General features: G+C 36.3%; 1 protein-coding gene across 1 annotated transcript in view; it reads left to right on the plus strand.

The window, feature by feature from the left end:
* fat1a (FAT atypical cadherin 1a) overlaps positions 1-23267 on the plus strand; it is a 110863-nt gene that overhangs the window by 38839 nt on the left and 48757 nt on the right. Inside the window, exon 3 of the mRNA XM_073841555.1 lies at positions 13271-13332. Coding sequence (XP_073697656.1) covers positions 13271-13332 — 62 coding nt within the window. The remainder of the gene's footprint in view (positions 1-13270; positions 13333-23267) is intronic.

Below are 23267 nucleotides of genomic sequence, written 5' to 3' on the forward strand. Positions count from 1 at the left end.
TTAGTGCTGCTTTTGTGTTTCATTGAACGGAACATGTCATGGAAAATAGGATTTTCCTTGATCTTTTGAAAAGAGTTTATTGTACTATATAAACATACTTGAATGCGCACAACACAAAGCCTCTACACCAGTACAATAAGAGCATTTATAGGAAATAAACTGCAAAACAACTCATTCACAGACTTCACTATAACCTCTGTATTTGATATGAGCGCATTCGCTTAATATGCTAAATTTATTTATTTATATATTTATATTTATACACTTTGCAGAATCTCCAAAATGGTAATTATTTTACCAAAATAAGAGGGATCATACAAAATGCATGATTTTTTTTATTTAGTACTGACCCGAATAAGATATTTCACATAAAATATGTTTATATATATATAGTCCACAAAATAAAATAATAGTTGAATTTATAAAAATGACCCTGTTCAAAAGTTTATGTACACTTTTGTTTGTTTGGTGATTTGTTCATGAGTCCTTTGTTTGTCCTTAACAGTTAAACTGCATGCTGTTCTTTAGAAAAGTTTTTTGGTTTTTCAGCATTTTTGTGTGCTTAAACCCTTTCCAACAATGACTGTATGATTTTGAGATCCATCTTTTCACACTGAGGACAATTTAGGGACTCATATGCCACTATTACAGAAGGTTCAAACGCTTACCGATGCTCCCGAAGGAAGCACAATGCATTAAGACCTGGAGGGCGAAAACTTTTGAACAGAATGGAGATATAAAAATATCATATTTTATTTACGTCCTTCAACTTTTTGAATTTGAAGATCAGGGTAATTTGAATTTATTTTGTCTTCTGGGAAACGTAACTATCTTCTATAGCCTCTGAAGGGCAGTACTAAATGAAAAAAAATGAGGTTTAGGCAAAATAAGAAAAATGTTAATGCATCTTTGTATATGAGTCCCTCAGTTGTCCTCAGTGTGAAAAGATTGATCTCAAAATCATACAATCATTGTTGGAAAGGGTTCAAATACACAAAAATGCTGAAAAACCTAAGAATCTGTGGGACCTGAAGGACTTTTCTGAAGAACAGCGGGCAGTTTAACTGTTCAGGACAAACAAGGGACTCATGAACAGCTATCACTAAACAAAAAACAGCTGTGGATCATTCAGGTAACAAAGTATTAAGAATCAAGTGTATGTAAACTTTTGAACAGGGTCATTTTTATAAATTAAACTATTATTTTTTATCGTGAACTATATGTAGACGTCTTTTATGTGAAATATCCTATTTAGGCTAAATAAAAAATAACATGCATTTTGTATGATCCATCTTATTTTGGTAAAATATTGACATTTTGCAGATTCTGAATGTAAACCTTTGACTTCAGCTGTATACATATATTTGTTTACCAGTCTTAGAGTATATATACTTTAGGTAAAAGACACTCAGGCAATAAAGAAAATGCGGAATACAGCTGCCTTAAAGCTTCAGAGCGTAACATCTGAAGACTGTAATTTTCTCTGACACCTGTGCGCCACAGTAACACTCAACCAGAAGCACTAGAATTTTCCAGGGAGATACCTGGCAGAGAAACAAGGATCCCTGTTGAATTAGTATTTTGTCCTAGAGCTGCATTCAGAGGCGTTGTGAGCTCAGATTTGTTCAGCGAGTGTAGCCGAGGATAATGACTCGCTGCAGGTGAACGGATTGTTCCCGTCTTTGAGTCAGGTCATGCAAAAGAGCCTGAGTCTGGTTAACCTGCTCATGCTGACCTCAATCCCTTCTGCACAGGTCAGTTAAAGTGATAAAGTGAGTGTGTGGGTGTGAGCTTGCATAAATGCGGTGTGTATGTACATACACGTGTGTGTGTGTTCCTGCATAAGCATTCATGCATTAGCTTTCACACTGCCTTTGCCCCATCATTCTTTCACGCCATCATTTTCTCACTTTCTCTGTATCTTTAAGGTCTTTCCCAGAGACCTTTGCTTCGTGTGAGGTGTGTGGGTGGTTCGCTAGTCTCTCCGTCTTTTCCTTTGCCCTCGTGAAATGCTTTCTCTCAATGACTGCGCTATGCTTTTTTTGCTCAACCGTATGTGTAAGAGAGATCCTTCTCACGCTCTACCTGTCGGTGAAGAGAAATTAACCTATCTGCCTGAAAGCTGCTTTCAGCTTGGTTTTCAAAAAGCACCCCGCTGAGTTGGACTTCGAATGATGTGATAAAGGAAAAGGCTTTCTGTGAGCGGGTGTATTTGCACAAGTGGACGTGACTACTCATTTCTCAGAGTTGGAAGCGCATGTGTAGAGAGACAGGGATCAAATATCAGTATTCTTCGTGACAACAGCGTTTTCAGCTTAAAGGGACAGTTCAACCAAAAATGGAAAATCTGTCATCGTTTGCTCACCCTCTTGTCGTTTCAAACCTGTGTGACTTTTGTAATATCTCAGTTTTTATTTCTACAATAGAAGTCCGTGGGTTGTTTGGTTTCCAACATTTTTAAAAATAGCTTTTGTGTTCTGTTCTGCAGAAGAAAGAAAGTCATACAGGTTTGGAATGAAACAATGGTGAGTGAATTATGATAGCATTTTCATTTTTGGCAGAAATATCACTTTAAAAGAATTCAATTATGACAAACTTGGGGTATCTATAATATGCTGCTCTTTTGTAGAAATACGTAGAAATATTTTTATTATAATACATATTTATCGTAGTTATATTTGACTGACTCACATCACTTTTGCCAAATATAAATAAAAATGTCTTGCATTTCAAACCATTTTAATGTAATTGTGCCATATTAAATTTTTTGGTGACTAAAATGGCATTTAATTTTAGTCTGTGAAACATTTTAGTAATATGTAATATGTAAACCATTTTTTTCTCTCTTTTTTTCAATATGTTAAAATTGTTTAATGACCACAAAACCAGTTGTAAGGTCAATATTTTTAAATTTGGGATTCAGATGAATTGAGATTCATTCACAATATTTGGCTGAGATACAACTTTTTGCAAAATAAAAAAAAATTAGAAAATCGCCTTTAAAGTTGTCCAAATGAAGTTCTTAGCAATGCATATTACTAATCAAAAAAAAGTTTTTATGTATGTATGTATTTGATATATTTATGGTAGTAAATTAGCAACATATCTTCATGAAACAAGGTCTTTACTTAATATCCTAATGATTTTTGGCATAAAAGAAAAAAATTATAAGTTTGACATATATAAATATAAATATTTTACATATAAATCTAACATATTTTTTCATGTATGTGTGTGTATTTATATATACATATACACAGTACACACACATATAGTATGCAAACATAGACTTTTATTTAGAATAGATTAATCATTTTGCAGCTCTAGTTGGAAATTAACATTTATTAATATGTACAATAAATGAACATATATTATTAAGTTAAATAAATAATAATTAAATCATAAAACATTTTTTCAATTGCTAATTAATACATTTTAAACATTATATTTCATTTGCAACCTATGGGTAAACCTTTGGGTTTTTTTTTAAGCCAGCCATAGTAATTGTTAAACAATAGTTTATTTTTAAAGTGTGAATTAAAGCTCTACATAAATATTTAAATAAATGTTAAAAAAATGACAACAACACATAACAAAAATTAAAAACTAAAATTCGAATTTTACTGAAAATAAAAGCTAATTTAAAATATACTATATATACCAAATGGTATGTAAATAATACTAAAATAACACTGCACATGGGTAGTGTTTATTTTAAACCTTGAGTATGCTGGTAGTGTGAGTATGGGAATTATTTCTTTAGCTGGCAGGCACAACCAGAAAGAATTGTGTAGAGTACAATGCAGACAGCTCTTGTTCTGGTGTACATACCACACACACACACACACACACAGACACAAACACTCACACACTTTTCTGGAAATTTCAGATCTCTGGTGTAATACCTGATATCTGCATTAGCTCTCTCTTTGTCCTCTTACGACAGTAGTTTTAGCTGACTGTACTGACGATAAGAGCGCTGGCTGCTGGGATAGAAATCAGCTCGGTTAATTAGAAGTCTACGAGCCACCTCTGTGCCTTTGAGCTCTGCTCTGCTTGTTTAATTGGAGTGAAAGGAGGATATAGCTGCAATGATTCACAAGGCCTCCTTTCCTCTCCTTTCTCCTCCTTTCTACCTTCCTATCAACTTTCAGCAAGGCCCTGTTTTTCTTTTTTAAAGGAGAAAGAAGAAGAAGAAAAAATGTGGGTTGTTATACAACAATGCCATGCGCTCTTTTCAAAGGGTTCAACCCAAAGTAGGGAAAGCTTGAATAGAAATGGATACTATGTCCAACGACTTCCTGTCGTTTCCTGTCTTTTAGGCTCCCACAGTTGGCACGAGGCACAAAAGGTTATTAAGGATGGGAAACTAAAGCGAGGTGCAGGGAAAACACAAAAAAACACAAATCACTCCCCCTCCCTCTCACTCATTCCTGTGGATAAAGTTGCAGGGTTTTAGAGGCTTGTGAAGCATATCCACCAGCACACCTGTCCTGCTTGTTTACTGCTAACCTACGGATTTCACACACCAGAAATCTCCCTGATATTTAACCCAGCCAAGCAAGCACAAGTCCATGAAAGTGTTTGACCTCTGACAAAATCTTTGCATATGTTACATGCATGAACAAATAAGAAGTTTGTGAATGTTAGTATTAGTGGTGGGCATAGATTATTTTTTTAATCTAGCTTAATCTCACTGTAATCTTGGAATTAATCTAGATTAAAATGGCTAATTTGAATTCTACCGAAGGCATTCAGAATATGTGTGCTACCCAAATAATGACTAAAAGTAAGTCTTTGAGAACGGGTTTCTCAAGCCAGGTGGCGCATTAGACCAGGGGCTCATCTCCTGTTTCCAAAATGCATCACAAACTGCTTGACAATTGCATTTACAACACAATTAACTATACAAACTTGTGTAACCAACTATTCCTACACTGCATGTACTTCTGCGTAAAAGGCTGCGTGTTGCAGTTAAATACACAGACGCGCACGGGCATGGATATCTGCGTGCATGGTCTTCGGTTAAACTGTGTTGCTTTTAGAAGCGTCAATTCAGTTGTTGCATATAGTTTAATGTCTTTATTTCGGGATTATCAAAGTAAATTATAACTCACGCACGTTCCCCAGTAAAAAGGGTCTAGCAACGCCCCTGCCCTGAAGCAAACCCGGCGGCTTCATAGCTACATCCATGTTAGCACGTCTCGTTTGATGTGGTAATTTCACAGTAGGCATACACACAGGTTCGAAGACTCGTTCTCGCCCCCTACAGTGCAATTCGGCTAGGTACACATCCATTCAAGGTGAAAGTCATCATAGCTTGCGTAGTATAGACCCAGCTCCCAACCCAACTTTGAGAATAGATTAACGGCGATATTTTTTTATCGCCTGATAAGAGTCTCACGTTAACGCAGCACGTTAACACCGATAACGGCCCATCACTAGTTAGTATACATATTTTCCCCCTCAATACTAGGGTAATGTCTCCTATTCCAGTTTAATATGCAGAGACAATTGATTAAATGACCCAAGATGAATCACATAATCAACCAATGGCATGTTTGGGGTTGAACTGTCTCCTATCTCCTTGATTCTCTTCAATCATTGTTATTGCAGTTTGTTTAGGTGCCACTAGTGGCACAAAAGCACTTCATCCTTAAAGGACAGGACAGATATGCTATGGCATTCTGCCATACCTTGTCATGTAGAAAAAAAATCAATGGTGCGGTCTTAATGCCAACATGACCTTGCGCACATATGCTCACACAGAGGTGGGAATGCAGTGATTTAGTGTTGTAAATCCAGGTCGTCCCCATGCATGAGTGAGCCTTGAGCTCTGAAATACTCAAATTAAAAAGAATGTTTTGAAAGAGACATTATCTGGCAGGGATTTGTCTCTTTATTCTTGTTCATTCTCTCTCTCTTCCTGACCCACACTCTAAATGGAGTTAGTACACCGAGGTCTGAAAGCTCAGTGTTTGTAATCTAAGTCACTCTCAGATAGGAATTTCCTACCATCAGCTGCCCCATTTCCAGGGGCCTTTGGTTGCTAAATGCGGAGACTGAGCTGAAGCCACTCAACAAGACTGATGGGATTTATTCAGATGATGTCTGCTTTATCCACCAATGAGTTTGAGCAATCCTAGTTTGAGAAATGCCCGGAGATGTCATCATTTAATTGACTCTAGGTTTACAGAACACATACTGTCCACCGGCAAAGACTAGGGGTGTAACGATATTATAAACCGAACCGAAATATCGCGATACACCAACCACGATACGTATCGCGAAACTCTCGTGGCGTACCGCGGTACTCTCACGCCCCCTGCTGCCCATTGTTGGGGTTGACATCACTTAATTGTCTCTAACTAATTTAACCAATTTAAACACATCTTTATTTTATCACATTTGATTAAATTGTATTAGTAATGATGAGCTTTTGTTCTAAATATTATATTCTAAAGTTAGTATTTTCCAAGTGCATGTCATGTCATGTGACTTGAGTGAGCGATCACACTCGGTTACTACTCAGGGCTCGACATTAACGCTTGTCCGGGACAAGTGGATTTTGTGAAAGGGCAAGTGAAAGGGGATTTTACTTGCCCGACCGGACACGTACCGGATTAAAACATCAATTACAAACAATAATTAGCGCAGCAACGAAACTTTGGTGAGCATAATTCTGATTTTATTACTTAAGATGACTGAAAACGGACAGTATCAAGCTCGTGCAGGCTATCTGACTCACAGAAAATCAACACTAATAGGCTCAAAAGCATACACAAAGAAACAAGCATGAACAAACATACTGCGGTAGGAAAGCACCATTACGATTGCAAACGTGAGTGACATTGATTTTATACAACAGTAGTTCAATAAACTAGTAGTTAATATTAACTGACTTACATTTTAGACACATCATTAACCATTTTTGCAAACGAAAATAGTTCTAAGCAACAGCAGAACCTCTCCGTGAATCTCCGAGCAACACAGCGGTGTTTCAGTACTGAATGATTTAGCATTTTTTTTAATGAATCGAGGTTGAATCCATCTATGGTTGAATCCGTGACTCGCTCATTAAGACAGTGACTACTGCCACCTATTGGTGGTTCGATTTTATATTTAAAGGTATTGCATTTTTCCAATATTTTTGTATAACATTAATCTTATTACATTATTTATGTATTTGCAATTTTACTGTGTAAATGCATTTTTTGGAACCTCTTATCTTCATTAAACAGTCTAAGTAAATACAGTTAAATGTCAATTTCATTGCAGGCCCGGTTTTTCCTGTGCAATGGAAAGATGGAGTTTGTTGATACTGATTTAATTTGTGCAACCATACAGAGTCTAATTATTCTAATTTGATGTATTGATAAAATTTAAGAATTTGATGTGAATGATGACATACAGTTAGTAAGGTTAGGAAAATAAACTTAAAAAGTGTCCTAGAAATCAATTTAAGGCAAATATCACAAATATTCAGATTAAAGTAAGACCTTATAGAGTAGTGATGAGACTATTGCTTCAGAATGGATTAATTTACAGCAAAAAAGGCATTTTTTTGCCCCGGACAAGTAAATTTTTAACTCGGACAAGTGAATGTCTAATTTTCACTAACTTACTCGGGTATCCTTACTGTACTAAAATGGGTTGGCAAAGTTAATAAAGAAAAAGTTTAGTTGTTCTTGTTATTAAGTGAATCTATTGTTCCTTAGCATTGCTGTTAAGATGACATCAACCCTAACCCCACAGCAAACAGAAACCGAACCGAACCGAACCGAACCGTGGCCCCAAAACCGTGAACCGAACCGAATCGTGCCTTTGGTGTATCGTTACACCCCTAGCAAAGACACAAAACTTTATGGCTATATTTATATTATATTATATGATATTATATTATATTTTGTTTATGCACACACCTTACCGAATGTGACCCTGGACCACAAAACCTGTCATAAAAAAAAGCACGGGTATGTTTGTAGCAATAGATTAAATAAATTTTTCTTTTATGCCAAAAATCATTAGCATATTAAGTAAAGATCATGTTCCATGAAGATACTTTGTAAATTTTCTACTGTAAATATATAAAAACTTAAATTTTTATTAGTAATATGCATTGCTAAGAACTTCATTTGGACAACTTTAAAAAAAAATATTTAGATTTTTTAGCACCATCAGATTCCAGATTTTCAATTAGTTTGTATCTCAGTCAAATATTGCCCTATCCTAACAATTAATTCTAACTATACATCAATGAAAAGCTTATTTATTCAGATTTCATATGATGTATAAATCTCAATTTTAAAAAAAAATGACCCTTATCCCTGGTTTTGTGGTTCAGGATCACAAATCTTATTTTTTTTTTCCATTCACCCCTGTTACTGAAGTGACGTAACATTTATGGGGGCTCGTCCGGGATGAAGAGTGACAGACTGGAAACACATACAAACAGACTATCACACACAAACATTACATTACGCATAACTTACGTTCATAGCAGTGTACATAACAGTAATCTTTAGCAAATGTAGAAATTAATATCCATTTCTCATATTACATATTATAATGTTGTCATCAGAGCTGGGTAGTAACTGATTACATGTAATCTGGATTACATAATCAGTTTCAAAAAATTAAGTACTTGTAATTAGATTAAAGTACATTTTAAAATACTGGTAATCAGACTACAGTTACTTTTTTATTGATAACATGACTACATATTATTTATACAATAGCAACAACCATAATCATGTATTTCTATGTCTTTGGAAGGCTTTTATCTCTCAAACACCTTAAAAAAAAGGTTAGGTCAAATAATCTAAAAGTAATCAAGAAGTAATCTGATTATATTACCTAAAATGTGTTACTAACTACGATTTTTTGTCAATGTAATTTGGAATCAGTAATGGATTACAATTTGTAAGTAATCTACCCAGCATAAATTTACTTTGGCTAAAAAAAATAAATTAGCTAAATATGTAAAATGATTTATTTATTTATTTATTTATTTATTTATCTATTTATTTATTAGTATTGGATTTCAATTATTATTTCTACTTGTTTTATTTTATTTTGTTTAGTTTTACTAAGAAAATGCTTTAATCCGTTATTAGCCATAACATCACAATGATAAACTACACATTAACCAGAATTCTAATGCCACTGTTGTTAATGTCATCTCCAGAGTTGAACTCTAATTAAAAATGAATTACTTTAGGTCACTTTTTAGCTACAAAACAGTCAGTGTAAAGGCATTAAACAGGTCCTTTATACACTATTTATTGTGAATTTACTCATTACTACATAATAGTTGTGGAAAACAAGTTTATTAATAGAATAATGTGGAATCTTTTAGCATTTGCATGTTTTTGACTTATCTGAGCACATATTTGTGTGTGCGAGTGTGGCAGAGTGTTTCTTTGATAAGCTCTATTGACTGTTCTGTGGGAGGTTAATGGTGTAAGGCTAATGTGAGGCTTTTTCTGAGAGACACAAACCCAGCAAAGACTCCTTTCTCAACCTCAAGTGTTGCCCTCTCTCTCTCTCTCTCTCTCTCTCTCTCTCTCTCTCTCTCTCTCTCTCTCTCTCTCTCTCTCTCTCTCTCTCTCTCTCTCTCTCTCTCTCTCTCTCTCTCTCTCTCTCTTGCTGTCTCTGCTCTGAAATGGCTGCCATTCACACACACACAGTATGTGTTAGAATAGGGAGGAGGGTTAGGGTGCATTTGGGAACGTTGCCCTGGTCTGCCCACTGTAGCACACGTCTTTGTGTGTGCACTCATTTATCTATGTAGCTTTGGCGTGGACTGTTTTGTGCTTGTTAGTAGGCCTTGAGAGTGTTCTGTATGGAGATTCATCTGGTGCATATGCGTGTGTGCTCTTTAACATGTGTTCGAACCCCTTAATGAGGAATGTGGCGTCTCGGTCTCAGATACGAGGTGTTGCATTCCTGCCTGCTAAACGATACCTCTTCTAAAGTCCATCAATGGAGAGTTGGAGAGTTCAAGAGAGCCAGCAAGAGAAAATGGCGCTTCTTTTTTTTCTCCCAAGCAAAAGTGTTTTAGAGGAAAGGGCAGAGTGTCATTTACCCACACACTTGGATGCTCTTTTTTGCTGTTCTTTCTGATTTTATCCTTTTCTTTTCTCCAGAGGCAGTGTAGCGCTGCTATCATTATATGTGAGATTTCACTATGTGTTTACTGTAGGAGTTCAGTGGTTAGCAGAGGCAATTTTAGCCGAGGGTCACGCGCTTGCGCTCAGCGAGACAAGCGTGAACTTTAAGCACCTCAGACTATGCAGACAGATCAAATAATGAAATCTTTGGGCAAAACTCATTTGCTTTTTCAGAAACAATGAGGGTAAACATCATCTGACAGCTAATGAAATAAGATTCCTGCAAACAGGACATGATTTATCCCAGCTCTCTGGTGTCCCCACCAGGCTTAACTAGTGTTCCTTAGTCGACTAACCTCACTGGAAAAGAAATGTTGGCTGAACAAACTATATGTGACCCCGTACCACAAAATCTTAAGTAGCATATGTATATTTGTAGCAATAGCCAAAAATACATTGTATGGGCCAAAAATCATTAGGATATTAAGTAAAGATCATGTTGCATGAAGATATTTTGTAAATTTTCCTCTGTAAAAATATCAAAAAATTTCCTCAATATTTAGGTTTTTTTGCACCCTCAGATTTTAAAATAGATGTATCTTGACCAAATATTGTCCTATCCTAAGAAACCATACATCAATGGAAAGTTCATTTATTCAGCTTTCAGATGACGTATAAATCTCAATTTCGAAAAAATTTACCTTTATGACTGGGTTGTGGTTCAGGGTCACATATACACTATTAAAAATAAAGGGTCTTTATTGGCATTGATGGTTCCATGAAGAAACTTCAACACCCATAGAACATTTCCATTGCACATTCCATTGCAAAATAAAGGTGCTTTAAAAGGTTCTTCACAGCGATGCCATAGAAGAACCATTTTTGGTTCCACAAAGAACCATTCAGTCAAAGAACCATCTCTTTCTTACCTTTTTATAATCTGAAGAACCTTCTTTTGCCACAAAGAACCTTTTGTGAAACAGAAAGGTTCTTCAGATGTTAAAGGTTCTTTATGGAACCATTTAGACATAAAAGGTTCTTCTATGGCATTGTGAAGCACCTTTATTTTTTATAGGGTGTAGTGGAAAAAGGTTAGATTATTAAAATATTCTTCACACTAAGAAAAAAAATGTTCTTTTAAGAATTGTTCACTGAAAGGTTCCAAAATGAGTTCCAAATCACTGTGAAACCCCCTTTTTGGAACTATTTTAACAAGTCTGAACCAGTTTGTTTGTTATTTTCTTTCTTTCTTTCTTTCTTTCTTTCTTTCTTTCTTTCTTTCTTTCTTTCTTTCTTTCTTTCTTTCTTTCTTTCTCGTCACATTTGCTCTTGCGTCTCCCAGCTTCAACGTTCTTGTTTTTCTTTTTCCAAAAATGGCTGAACTGTAATTTTCTTTGGCCATGCTCAGCCCGCAGTGCAGGAGACCACTGTTTTTTTGGCCGGGGAAGAAATGGATTGTGGGTACGAACACGGGCGTCTTTTTAGCAGCATGTTCTTAAGGTCCTTCCAGCAGCCGTACACCTCAGCATTACACACTATGCTCACGTGGAACTATATCTAAAGAAAGAAGGTCCATTTCAGCTGAGAGATGTGTTTGAGCTCAATATGCATCCCTCGTATCCAATTTATATTCATGTGAACTCATGAAATTGTATTCAGGAGGAAAATAAAATAAGAGTCGTATCTGCATATCCTGAACACCGTTACTCCTGGGAGACATTTAAAAAGCTGTCTAACTTAGATTAATTCAGAATATCAGGTACTTATTATTACTTTTTGGCCTAACAGTGACAAAAAATGTATTTCCTATACATTCAATTCCTATAAATGCCTCTTTTTAATGTCCTTTTCCATTCCAGTCAAGTTCTGGGTCTATAAATGTAGCTTTGCCTTTAATATAACATTTTAAAGTGCAGAGATTTTGATGACTGCCCGCATTCAGAGTTTTTTTTCATTCCCATGTATGACTACGAGAGCAAAAGAGAGAGGGATGGTTTGCAGCCTAACACAGTTTTGACCAGGAGCGGGAGGCGTGTTGCGGCCGAGCTATTTCTGCTGCCTGCATGTGCGCCATTGATGGCTTCTGGTTTCGGAAATCCTTTTTCTGCACTAATCAGACGCGGTGCGGTCGGCAGGCGTCTCTCGTGTGGCCGGGGCTGGCAACGTCTCCCTCGCTCTCTGCCCCATCTAATGTACAATTATACTGACGGAGAAACACAAGTCTGCTTATTATCTGCAATCGAGACGCTCTTTACAGAAGCGTGTGCTCATTTGCATTGTTGTTCGATCTCTGTCTGCCTGTTTATACTCTTTTCACTGGGTTCGGCACTTGAATTCACTTCCAATTGGATTTCCGTTGTGCTCAGATCTCATTTTGCTCTAATGCAAAGCCCTTGAGAGAAATCTTCGTAAACCCACCACAGAAGAACACACATCTACTAACAGATTCAAATATGGGGTAAACACAGTGATGCTTGCATTGATATTCACTCATCATTTCAGTGCTTGAAGTTGTTTATTATGAGCGTTGTGTGTTTGGTTGAAGATAGTTTGTGAGGTTTGTGTTGCCTGTTTTCAGGCAGTGCGAGTATGGGTTTAAAGCCTTCTTGTTTGTTCAGCTTTAAAACAGTTCTGACTTAAGCACAATGCCCTTTCTGCAGATCGGTGCAGCTGAATCTGTGGTATTTAACGTTTGTGTATATGTGTGTGTGTATTTACTTCACAATATTGCACCCAGATGTTAAATAAATCTGACAAAATCTCTTTTTAGAATCTCCAGGTACATTCTAAAAGATGATGATTATTATTATTATTATTATAAAAACTGCAAGTTTTAGTTTAGCTGAGTCAAAGTGTTGCAACTGAATTTGATTTTATTTGTCTAAAGTTATGTTGCACTGTAAAAAAACAATTTGTTGAATCAACTTAAAATAATTGCCTTATCATTTTAAGTTCAGTCAACTCAAAGTTTAGTCAACGTAAAATGTTAAGTTGTACTAAGTGACAACTTAGATATTTGAATTGATTCAACTTAAAATTTTAAGGAAGCAGGGTAACAAATTATTTTAAGTTTACTCAACAAATTGTGTTTTTTTTGTTTGTTTTTTTTACAGTGTGAGCTTTAATGTTTTTGTTAATTGTGTTTTATGTTTTTGCAGGCCTGGTCACCACCACGTCTCGGAAGCTGGACAGAGAACAACAGGATGAACATATTCTGGAGGTAAAAAGTAGTGATGCTCCGATCGATCGGCAACCGATCATGATCGGCCGATATTGGGTAAAAACAGCTTGATCGGCGAACCCCAAAAGCGCCGATCAAAAAAGCCGATCACCTGACCGAAATTACTCGCGCAACTTTTTCACACGTGCATGCATGGCGCCTAGGTAAACAACAGCAGAGCGGAGCTTACCAGTGGCAACATGCAACATGAGTACTAAATTCTTTATTAGTTTTGTAAGGGTAGTCTTGTTCTTGGGCATGTGACTAAGTTGTGCGTGTACAGAGCGCTGACTGTAGTTTTGCCGGAGAAGTATACTTTCGGTTTCATTCTGAGTGGTGAATGTGCGTGCTTGAATGTAAATGAATGTATCTTTCTATACCCGTCATATTGCAATAATGTTACCGCTGTATGTCTGATTGTTGTCATCAGTTCATGTTGTAGTTCAGTCCATATAGAATGAGGAGAAACGGTGCGCGTGTAATTCACGTGTGTATGTTTAGCGCCATTTTATCACATCGTAATTCTAATGAACGCATATAGATGTTACTGAGGTAAAGTTTATGTTTCCTATATGCAGACAGATTCTGATATATCATATTTATTTTCAGCCTAAACTACATTTTACTACCTTTATCCTAATGACTGCAATGCTGGATAATATCCTTACACCATCTTAAAAAGCAGCTACAAATAACAAGCAAAGAACATTTACAATATCAAAGGACATAGCCTAGTCTAGTGCGAGGTGCACTTTAATATAAATAAATCTCTTCCCCATGCGGCGCGTTAAGGCGACGTGGCGTGTGTTTATATCACGACAAGTTTCTGAAGCATCCTAGAACCGACTCTCTGCACTGCATCGCTAAAGTTAGGCGCCTTTTGACGGATAATATTAATAATCGTCTTGCTATCGTCAAACCCTGGTGAAAAAAACAGCATATGCTGCTTAGGTATGTTTTGGTGCTGGGATGCTGGTTTTAGCTGGTTTATGCTGGTCCTTTGCTGGTTCATGCTGGTTCTTTGGCTGGTTAATGCTGGTCCTTGACCAGCAACATGACCAGCATAAACCAGCAAAGGACCAGCATGTTTTTTTCAGCAGGGAAGGCATCAGCAACTTAACCCTAACTTGGTGGTTCTTCAAGATCTTGACTGTAGCCTATTTCTAGAGGTTTTTTTTCTTCAATATAGTTAATTTAGAGTTAGTTTCATTTCTACAAATGGTGCAAACTCTGCTAGATTATAGATCAAAGATTCCCATTCCCCTGCCATTCTGTGATCGGCAGTGATCGGCAATCGGCAGATCATGATCTTGGTGATCGGTAATCTGTGATCGGCCCCAAAAATGCTGATCGGAGCATCTCTAGTAAAAACACCTGGATACATCCATCAATCACAACACTCTTTATGGCAGACAATCCTAGAAACGTATATTTAGAGAAGTCCTAAAAAGTCCCTATATTCTTTTTTAATATTCTCAGTTAAAGTTAAGCTATATGTACTATATGTACAGGTAGTTTCCTGGTATTACCACAAAAAAAGTATTATATAAAATTATATTTGTGACCCTGGACCACAAAACCAGTCATAAGGGTCTTTTTTTTATTATTTAGATTTATACATCTCAGGGTCACATTTTTAAATCTAAAAATAACAATATATGCTACCATTTAAAAGTTTGGAGTCAGTTTGATTTTTAAATGTTTTTAAAAGAAGCTTGTTACGACAATCAAGGCTGCATTCATTTGCTTAAAAATACAGTTAAAACAGCAATACTGTTAAGTAGTATTGCAATTTAAAATATATGTTTTCATGTAGTTTCACACGATTCTTCATAAATATGCTGAATTTGTAGGAAATATTTCTCAGCATTATCAATGTTGAAAACAGTTGTGCTGCTGAATATAGAGCATTTGTAAAACCTGTGATATATTTTTCATAAATTTTAGATGAAAAGAAAGTAAAAAAAATCTAAAAAGAGGGAAAACAGATAAAAAAAAAACTTTTAGCCTTGACTGTTTAGACCCAATGCACAAGCCACCAAACTAAACTGCACACGTGAGCGGACTGCATTCTTCCCCCTCCATTCCTTCCAAAGTGCTTCTGAGGGGATTTAGATATCCGGTGTGTGTGAAGGGTAGGTGTGTGTGTATATGCATGTGGGGGTTTACCTTTGTTCTCTCTCAGTGTACCGTCTCGGGATTAGGCAGGCCAGAACAGGAAGCGTCACCCTGCCCAACTAAAGTTTATACTTGTGGATTTTAATTGAGCTGCAAGCTTCTATCACTCTCTCTCTCTCTTGCTCTCATTCTCAATAACTCTTTACCACCCGTTCCCTTCCTTCCCCAAAATCCTAACCGCAGTTTGCTGGTGATTCAATGATGCTCTTTTAATTATCATTATAGATTGTGCAATTCAAAGCCTGTGGCACGTCATTTAATTTAGCAAATTTGCACCAGCCCTTCCTAGTTCTTCCATGCCCATTTTTGTGACTCAAAATGTATTGTAAATGACAGGAGGGATCCGGACAGGAAATAAAACTAGGGAGGATGGTACACCCTGCAGCAAACGCTCATCCAGTGTCTGTCCTCCCTTCTTTTCTCCATGCCTCAGTGATGTGAAGAGCTCCTCTTGACTTCAAAGCAAAGCCTGCTGACCGATAGAGAAGTAGGCTTGTAATTAGCTAATGCCAACAATTCAGCTAAATATTAGTAGTGCCAAGATCCCCTCAAGGTTAAATCTGTTCCTCTGGTTTTTAATTAACTAAACTTTTTTTTTTTAACTGTCAAGATTGGAGTTTGCTAGTGCGTATAGTTTCATTCGACTTGGATGCCATATATTAGCTGTCTTAAGTGTAAGGAGCTGTAAGGAATGCTTTTCACCTGACATTGTCTTTTACCCTTTTAATTGAACTTTAAAATAGAAAAGCGAAACTGCATAAATTTGTAGCCAGCACTGACTTTAAACCACATTTATAGTCCCCATGGGTTTTTCCGCTTTGCACATTGTAACTTAAATTCACTTGAAGTTGTCATTCGCCTCCAGTTTTTTTACTTGTATGAAATCAGTCAGTAGTGTTGTGTTACTTGATGCTGTCTGATGTTTAAAGCATACTTTTGACTTGAATACTTCCAAATTTGGTGTCGAAAATAGTTCAGTCTGCCTGCTGGGTCTGCTTAGGACTTCAAGAGGTAGCTTATAATGCCTAATCAAAAATAATTTAAAAACATTTACATTTGCATAGATTTCCCACCCTATTTTTCAATGCCAAAGTAAGCTGAGAGTGTGCAGGACTAAATAGCTAAAAAAAGATTAACAGTGCCATGAATGATAAAACTATTTGTGCAACAAACCAGTAGGGCTGGGTAAAAAATATTGATTTCTCGATTTTAATTGATTCTAATTTTTACTAAACGATATCAGTTCCTAAATCCAGAGAATCAATTAGTCTAGCCTGTTTTTAGTTAATAAACTGAACATAGTAGCACAACTTCTATCCAATAAATCGCAATAAGCTTTGTGCTTTGTTACTTTTAATGTGAAACAAAAGCAGTCATAAGGGTTATTTTTTTAAATTGAGATTTATACATCTGAAAGCTGAATAAATAAGCTTTGTTTGAATATGAGATACAACTATTTGAAAATCTGGAATCTGAGGGTGCAAAAAAACTAAATATTAAGAAAATCGCCTTTAAAGTTGTCTAAATTAAGTTCTTAGCAATGCATATTTCTAATCAAAAATTAAGTTTTGATATATTTACGGTAAGAAGTATCGTCATTGTACATGATCTTTAGTTAATATTCTAATAATTTTTGGCATAAAAGAAAAATCATTTTGACCCATGCAATGTATTTTTGATGCAACTTAAAATAAAAATAACAATATATGCTACCATTTCAAAGTTTGGAGTCAGTTGGATTTTAGATGTTTTTAAAAGAAGCCTGTTAAGACGACCAAGGCTGCATTTATTTGCTTAAAAATACAGTTAAAACAGTAATATTGTTAAGTAAAAAAATACTGATTTCTCAATTTTAATTGATTCTAATTTTAATGAAAACGATATCAGCTCCTAAATCCAGAGAATCAAGTAGCCTGTTTTCAGTTAATAAACCAAGCATTGTAGCGCAACTTCCATCCAATAAATTGCAATAAGCTTTGTGCTTTGTTAATTTTAATGTGAAACAAAGTCTCAGATTTCATTTTTTTTATATATATTTATTACAGTATCAAAACAATAAATGCCATTTTGGTACTGTTTAATGTGGAGTGGCAGATCACTGTAGTACTCAGTTCAAGAAAAGCAGATCGAATCCTCCACTTTAATACCTTTAATACTGATCGTCTCCTTTACTTTAATACCAGTTTCAGCACAAAATAAACATGAATAAACATCTAAAGGTATGTTAAAAGAAAAAGTATAACCTACCGAAATCCGTATCCTGTCTCAATCAGTGTTTCAACACTGCAAAGATGTCAATATAACAGCTTATAAACATTGTCACATAATGTCACATTTATCTCAGTAATTAACTTATTCGGTGACCAAAAATTGTTAGTCATATTTTTTTCCCTGAGAAAATTTGACATGTACTGTACCTGATATACAGTAGTCAGCATTTAAAGTGGATCAGAAAAACAGGTATTCTCTTTGGTTTTAGGACATATTTGATGAAAGGTTTTGATCCACCTCAAATGTTGACTACTGTATATCCAAAATAATCAACAATTGAATCAAATTGAATCAGAATTCAAATCAAATCAGCTTGTTAATCAAAATAGACAAATAGGTTAAATTAAGTGACAGTCTATGGAGCCATGGAATAAAAGAATAAAAAAAAGGTCGATTTGATTTTATATTTCAAAATTCTGACTTTATGCCCACAATTCCAAGATCTCACAATTCTAATAAGGAAAAACAACTCGTCATTCTTTCTTTTCCCCTCGGTTCAGAAAAGAAGTTTATATCCCACACTGGCTTTTTCAGAATTGACAAACTCACTATTTTTTGAGTTAAATTGAGTTAGAAAGTCAGAATTAGGAGATATAAACTTGCATTTGCAAGAAAGAAAAAGTCAAAATTGTGAGATAAAATAAATAAATGTTATGTAAAAATGTTAATAGTAATAGGTTTAAATAGTGTTTCATGCTGTAACTGTAGGGCTAACACAATACGTCCCCTATGAACAGCATATGTGAAAATACTGTTTAAATCAAATGTATGCTTTAAAAATAGAGTTATCATAGCAGTTTTTATCATAGTATGTCTGTTTAAATGTCTGCATTTAGCTTCAAATGCCGTCTTTGATGACAGTATTTTATAAAAATGATTTGCATTCTGATTTTGACATCAAAAGGCACAAAAATATATTTTTTCTCTTATTCCATGGATTTTACCTGTTTACCTCCACTTGTTACTGGTGTTTTTCTGCAACCACTATGCGCATGCAACTGCAAGTGACCTAACTGTGACGTCTACTCCAACTTGGCCTATTGAATCGTGAAATTTATGTCAAAACCCAGTCCAATCCTAAATCAAAGTAGATACGCTTAGTAAGCAGGCTAATAAAAATTATTATCTATATGCTGTCCTAGTGTGTTAAGTGGTTAGCCCATAAAACATAAGATTACTAACACAAAGAACATTTATGAATGAAATGTTTTGTTTCAGAATCTTTAGTTCAGATGGCATGCACCATAATATGATTTTGTAATCAGCCACTGAATAGACTACCCATTAGAAATAATTTCTGCCAATAAAATCGCTTTGAGGTCTTAGGCGAAGTCAACAGGCACGCTTGTTCATTACGCAGCCAGAAATGTATCCTTGCAGCATTGCCACTAAAAGAATATGATAATAAACTAAAAAACTCAACAGACTGACTAGTCGGTTGGATATCTCGTCCATGAAAATATGAACTTTGGATACATTTCACACAACTTGTTTGAAGCAGCTATCTTCTTCTTTGTTTAAACACCTTCTGGGACTGTTATGATCTCATGCCTAATTTGATTACCGTGCCGCTTTAGACCGGCTGAGGGAAAGACTAATAAACAAACGACCATCAGTCCAGTCACTGTTCACACGCATTCTTCTGGATCCTGTTTCTCCTTGTTCTTTTCCCGCACGGCTCCGGTGGCCCACTGTAGTAGTCATGACAACCTCGGCAATTTGGGTTTTTGGCCGGCGTTTAGTCAGGGGTCCAGCAACAGGAAGTTCTTTATTGACATCTTCCCTCCAGGGGTCTTGTCTCACCCAGCCTCCCGCCCAGGAGTCTGACTGTCTCTCTCCCAGGGGCAGTTCAATCCTGCTGGGCACAGCACCGCAGGAGACAGAGGAATGAGCTGGTGCTCTGGGGCTCGCTGAGGTTAGTTGGAGGCAGCACATGCTTGGGGGGAGGGAGAGACAGTTATACGGGGCCAGTGTAAGGGCATTTGAGTGTGTATGTGTGTGTGTGTGTGTGTGTGTGTGTGTGTGTGTGTGAGAGATATATGGGAGAGCACCCTGCAAACTTTCACACACACTTAAGAGCTGGGAAGGAAGGTGTAAGGTGCAAATGCTCCTAGAGGGGGAAGGGAGGGAAATTCGAGAAAATAAAGAACAGAGAGAGAGAGCTGCTGTGGAACATGTTGAGGCATGCACAGCACGTCAAAGAGTCTGCCCTGTTGCTCTTTGAACTTCCAAAACCAAACAGGAAAATATGCCCACGATTCACTTAAGTTGATTTGCAAAGAAATGAAATATATTTCTGGGAATACACCCTTAGCGTCTGAGGATGTAGGGCGTTGCTTTGCCTGTTTTCCAAGCATGTGAAATGCGTTACTGCCTTGGCGGCACTAAAAGCTCAAAATACATTTCTGATGTCTAAGATGCTCGTACCTATTAGTGGTGATTTATTCCACGGACACTTTCGAATCTGTTCACTTAAAAGATTTGTTTTGGATTTGGCCATCGATTTAGTCACCGACCATAGACTGCTTACACAGAGCACACGCCCCTAACCTTTTCCTAATTAGCCTGACTGCTCCAATTTTTGAATGCTGATTGCCATACAAGAGGCTTGCGTTAAAATAAGGTAAATGCAACTCCAGTGTTTTCCCGAAGAACCCGAAAAGGACAGTTGGCGCCTCAGTTTGCTCAGAGAAGCTGTCAATCTTAGCTTTCAATCATGACGTCACACTCCTATTTTTACCCTTTTTAAAAAACAAACACTTGAACTTACACCAGCATGAAAAATTAGGAAAAAAAATTATTTAACGTGAGACCTAATTATTGTGACCTATGTTAAAACCAGCCTCCTGGGGGCGATCGAAACGTTTTGGCTTCACTTTTCAAGACTTGTGCGGCACACTTGGTGGAGACAGACGCTTTTGTGTGTGTAATGTAGGGCTGATGTTAGCGATTATTTTGGTAATCGAGTACTGGCGATTAATCGAGTAATCGGATAATAATTTGTATTTTTGTTGTAATACAAATAGACCTAAGTGAACAATAGCCTTTAAAATTACTTAAAATACATATATAATAGCAATGAGGCAATAATAATTACTTTAAATAAAGCAGAGGCAGACAGTAGTGAAATATTTTTACTCTGCTTTACTTTTCAAGTGTCTGTACTTTTATCAGTGTATTTCTTAAGAAAACTTCACAACATTCCAAAGCATAATATTGAACTTTTTGCTGCACTACGTTTTATATTAAATATCATTTAATACTTAATTACATTAGAAAAAGATTTACTTGAGTACAAGAAAGTAGAGATTTTTTAATAAATTATTCATGAAATGTGGTGCTGTAAAAACTACAACATATTGCTTAGGAATGTAGTAAATTAAAAGTAAAAAAAAAAACACTCTGATAAAGTACAGATACTTTTTCAGTTTACTTGAGTAAAGTAAAAATACTTCACTACATCTACGTCTGTTTAAAAGCTTAAAAGCAAGTACTCATGTGGTTTTATTGAACAAAATTGTTCAACAAAATAGTGATTTTTAAATGGGTTTAATATGTGGAACACTTTGGTATTTTGTTGATTACTCAACATGGGCAAAATGCAATCTATGTTTTTTTGTTTTGTTTTTTTTTTCAAAATCGAAGAGAATCAAGGAATCATTGCAGCCCTAGTTTTATGAGTGAGTCACTGAATCAATCAACCAACCCGTTCGTTTTTAATAACTCTTAACAACAAACTACACATCCCCTTCGGTTTTTTTAAGTTGTTCAGTAGAACATAATTTTTAAACAAAGCTGGTTTGGTTACCAAGTTAATTTGGTTCTTTTAATGAATTTATGATGATATTTGGAGTCTATGTTATGAGTCACTGCATAGAAATCAAAGAAGATCATTCACCTAAAAGATTTATTCAAAAGCACAAATTTGCTCATACTTTTAGGACTTGCAACCTATCCTGCTATGAGTGTGATTGATAGCATTGTGGTAGCTCAAAGAGTAGTGCATGGATTTGCTGCTCAGGGAACTAATGAAAATTAGCCTTTAGTGCAGTATTTCACTTTTAGACAAAGCCAAATGCTTAAATATAAAGTAAGGCTACAACTCTTACTTTTTAGTTGAGAAGAGGTGTGCTGTAACTTTAAGCAATCAAACTTGATTTTCACCCTGCGGACAATTTTACTCAGGCAAGCACTACAGAAAATGTAAAATTCTAGTTATATAATTGATGTTCAAAGCAGACATGGTATTTTTTTTTATTGAACTGGAAATTTAATTCAACTGTCTGAATTCTTTCCAGTTGCTGGAAGAGTTTTTTTTTTTAAAGCAGTGCATTGCAGGCATACAAACACACTCTCGGCTCAGGAGAGTGGACTGTTGGAGCTGACCAAGTCCCTTGTCTTCCTGTTCAATTAAACCAACAGTTTGGATGGCACTGGACAGCTTTGAAAACAAATACACATAATAGGTCTACTTGCTGTTCACACCAAAAGCTGGACTGCTTTTACAGAGTGGCGAACAGATGCTTTTAAATGTCTGTGCTGGCCCTGTTATTCATCTGCTTCTGCCATAGACTGCAGTCATTTTGTATTTTGCATTCAAAGCTATACAAGTCTGCTGAGTTCATTAGCGGGAAATAGTGTGCATGTCTGCATCTCTGTGTGTGTTTGCATTCATCAGCTTATGCACCAGCGTACCATTAAGTCGCCTCAAACGGGCATTTTCCGAGATTAACTGAAGATATCCAGAGGAAATTAATGAGCTGGTTAACGGATACCAGCTGAGATTGGACACAGCGTTCTGAGCATGAGTATATGCTCAACAAACCACCAGCGTCTGTTTAATGCGTCCGTCTCTGCTCGTTTGGAACAGCTCCTGTACCTATTACTGTTCATACTGTTGACAAAAGTGTTTCGCTGTTAAAACTGGTGGGCATTTTTGTTAACTTTCGATCTGTTCTTTTTTGGTTCTATAGTGTGCTTACAACACAATTGAACTAAAGTGATCTACAGTCTTTTTGAACAATGTGTGAAGTAATAATTTCCAGGTCTGCAAACAACACAGTCAGATTAGACAATTGGACTAGCTTTGAGGAAAAAATCAAAAGCACATTCATTTTGAGGCCATGTAACCTGTCTGGATATCACATTGGTGATGATATTTTTCATCAGATGTCATAAAGGAGAAATTATCTAGGAAAAACGTTATCCTGCAATCATACAAAAAAATGCATAACAGTCTGTTCTCAGCCCCGGAAACCCATCCCGCCTTGCCACACGTCTCTGAAAAGATTGCTTGACAGCTAAGCGCACAGGGAATTACTTCAATTTTGTCAGCCAATTGACTTAGATAGGAACACTTGCCCCGGTGTTCCGAACAGGAGATTTTTCTTTACCTCTGAACGGCGATTGATTGAAGCTCTCGCTATAATGAAGGTTTTCAATCACTTGTGTCAGATATTCTTGAGCGTGTTCTATTATTGTCCTGT

The sequence above is a fragment of the Garra rufa genome, chromosome 6 (genome assembly GCF_049309525.1).
Source record: "Garra rufa chromosome 6, GarRuf1.0, whole genome shotgun sequence".
NCBI classification, from domain to species: domain Eukaryota; kingdom Metazoa; phylum Chordata; class Actinopteri; order Cypriniformes; family Cyprinidae; genus Garra; species Garra rufa.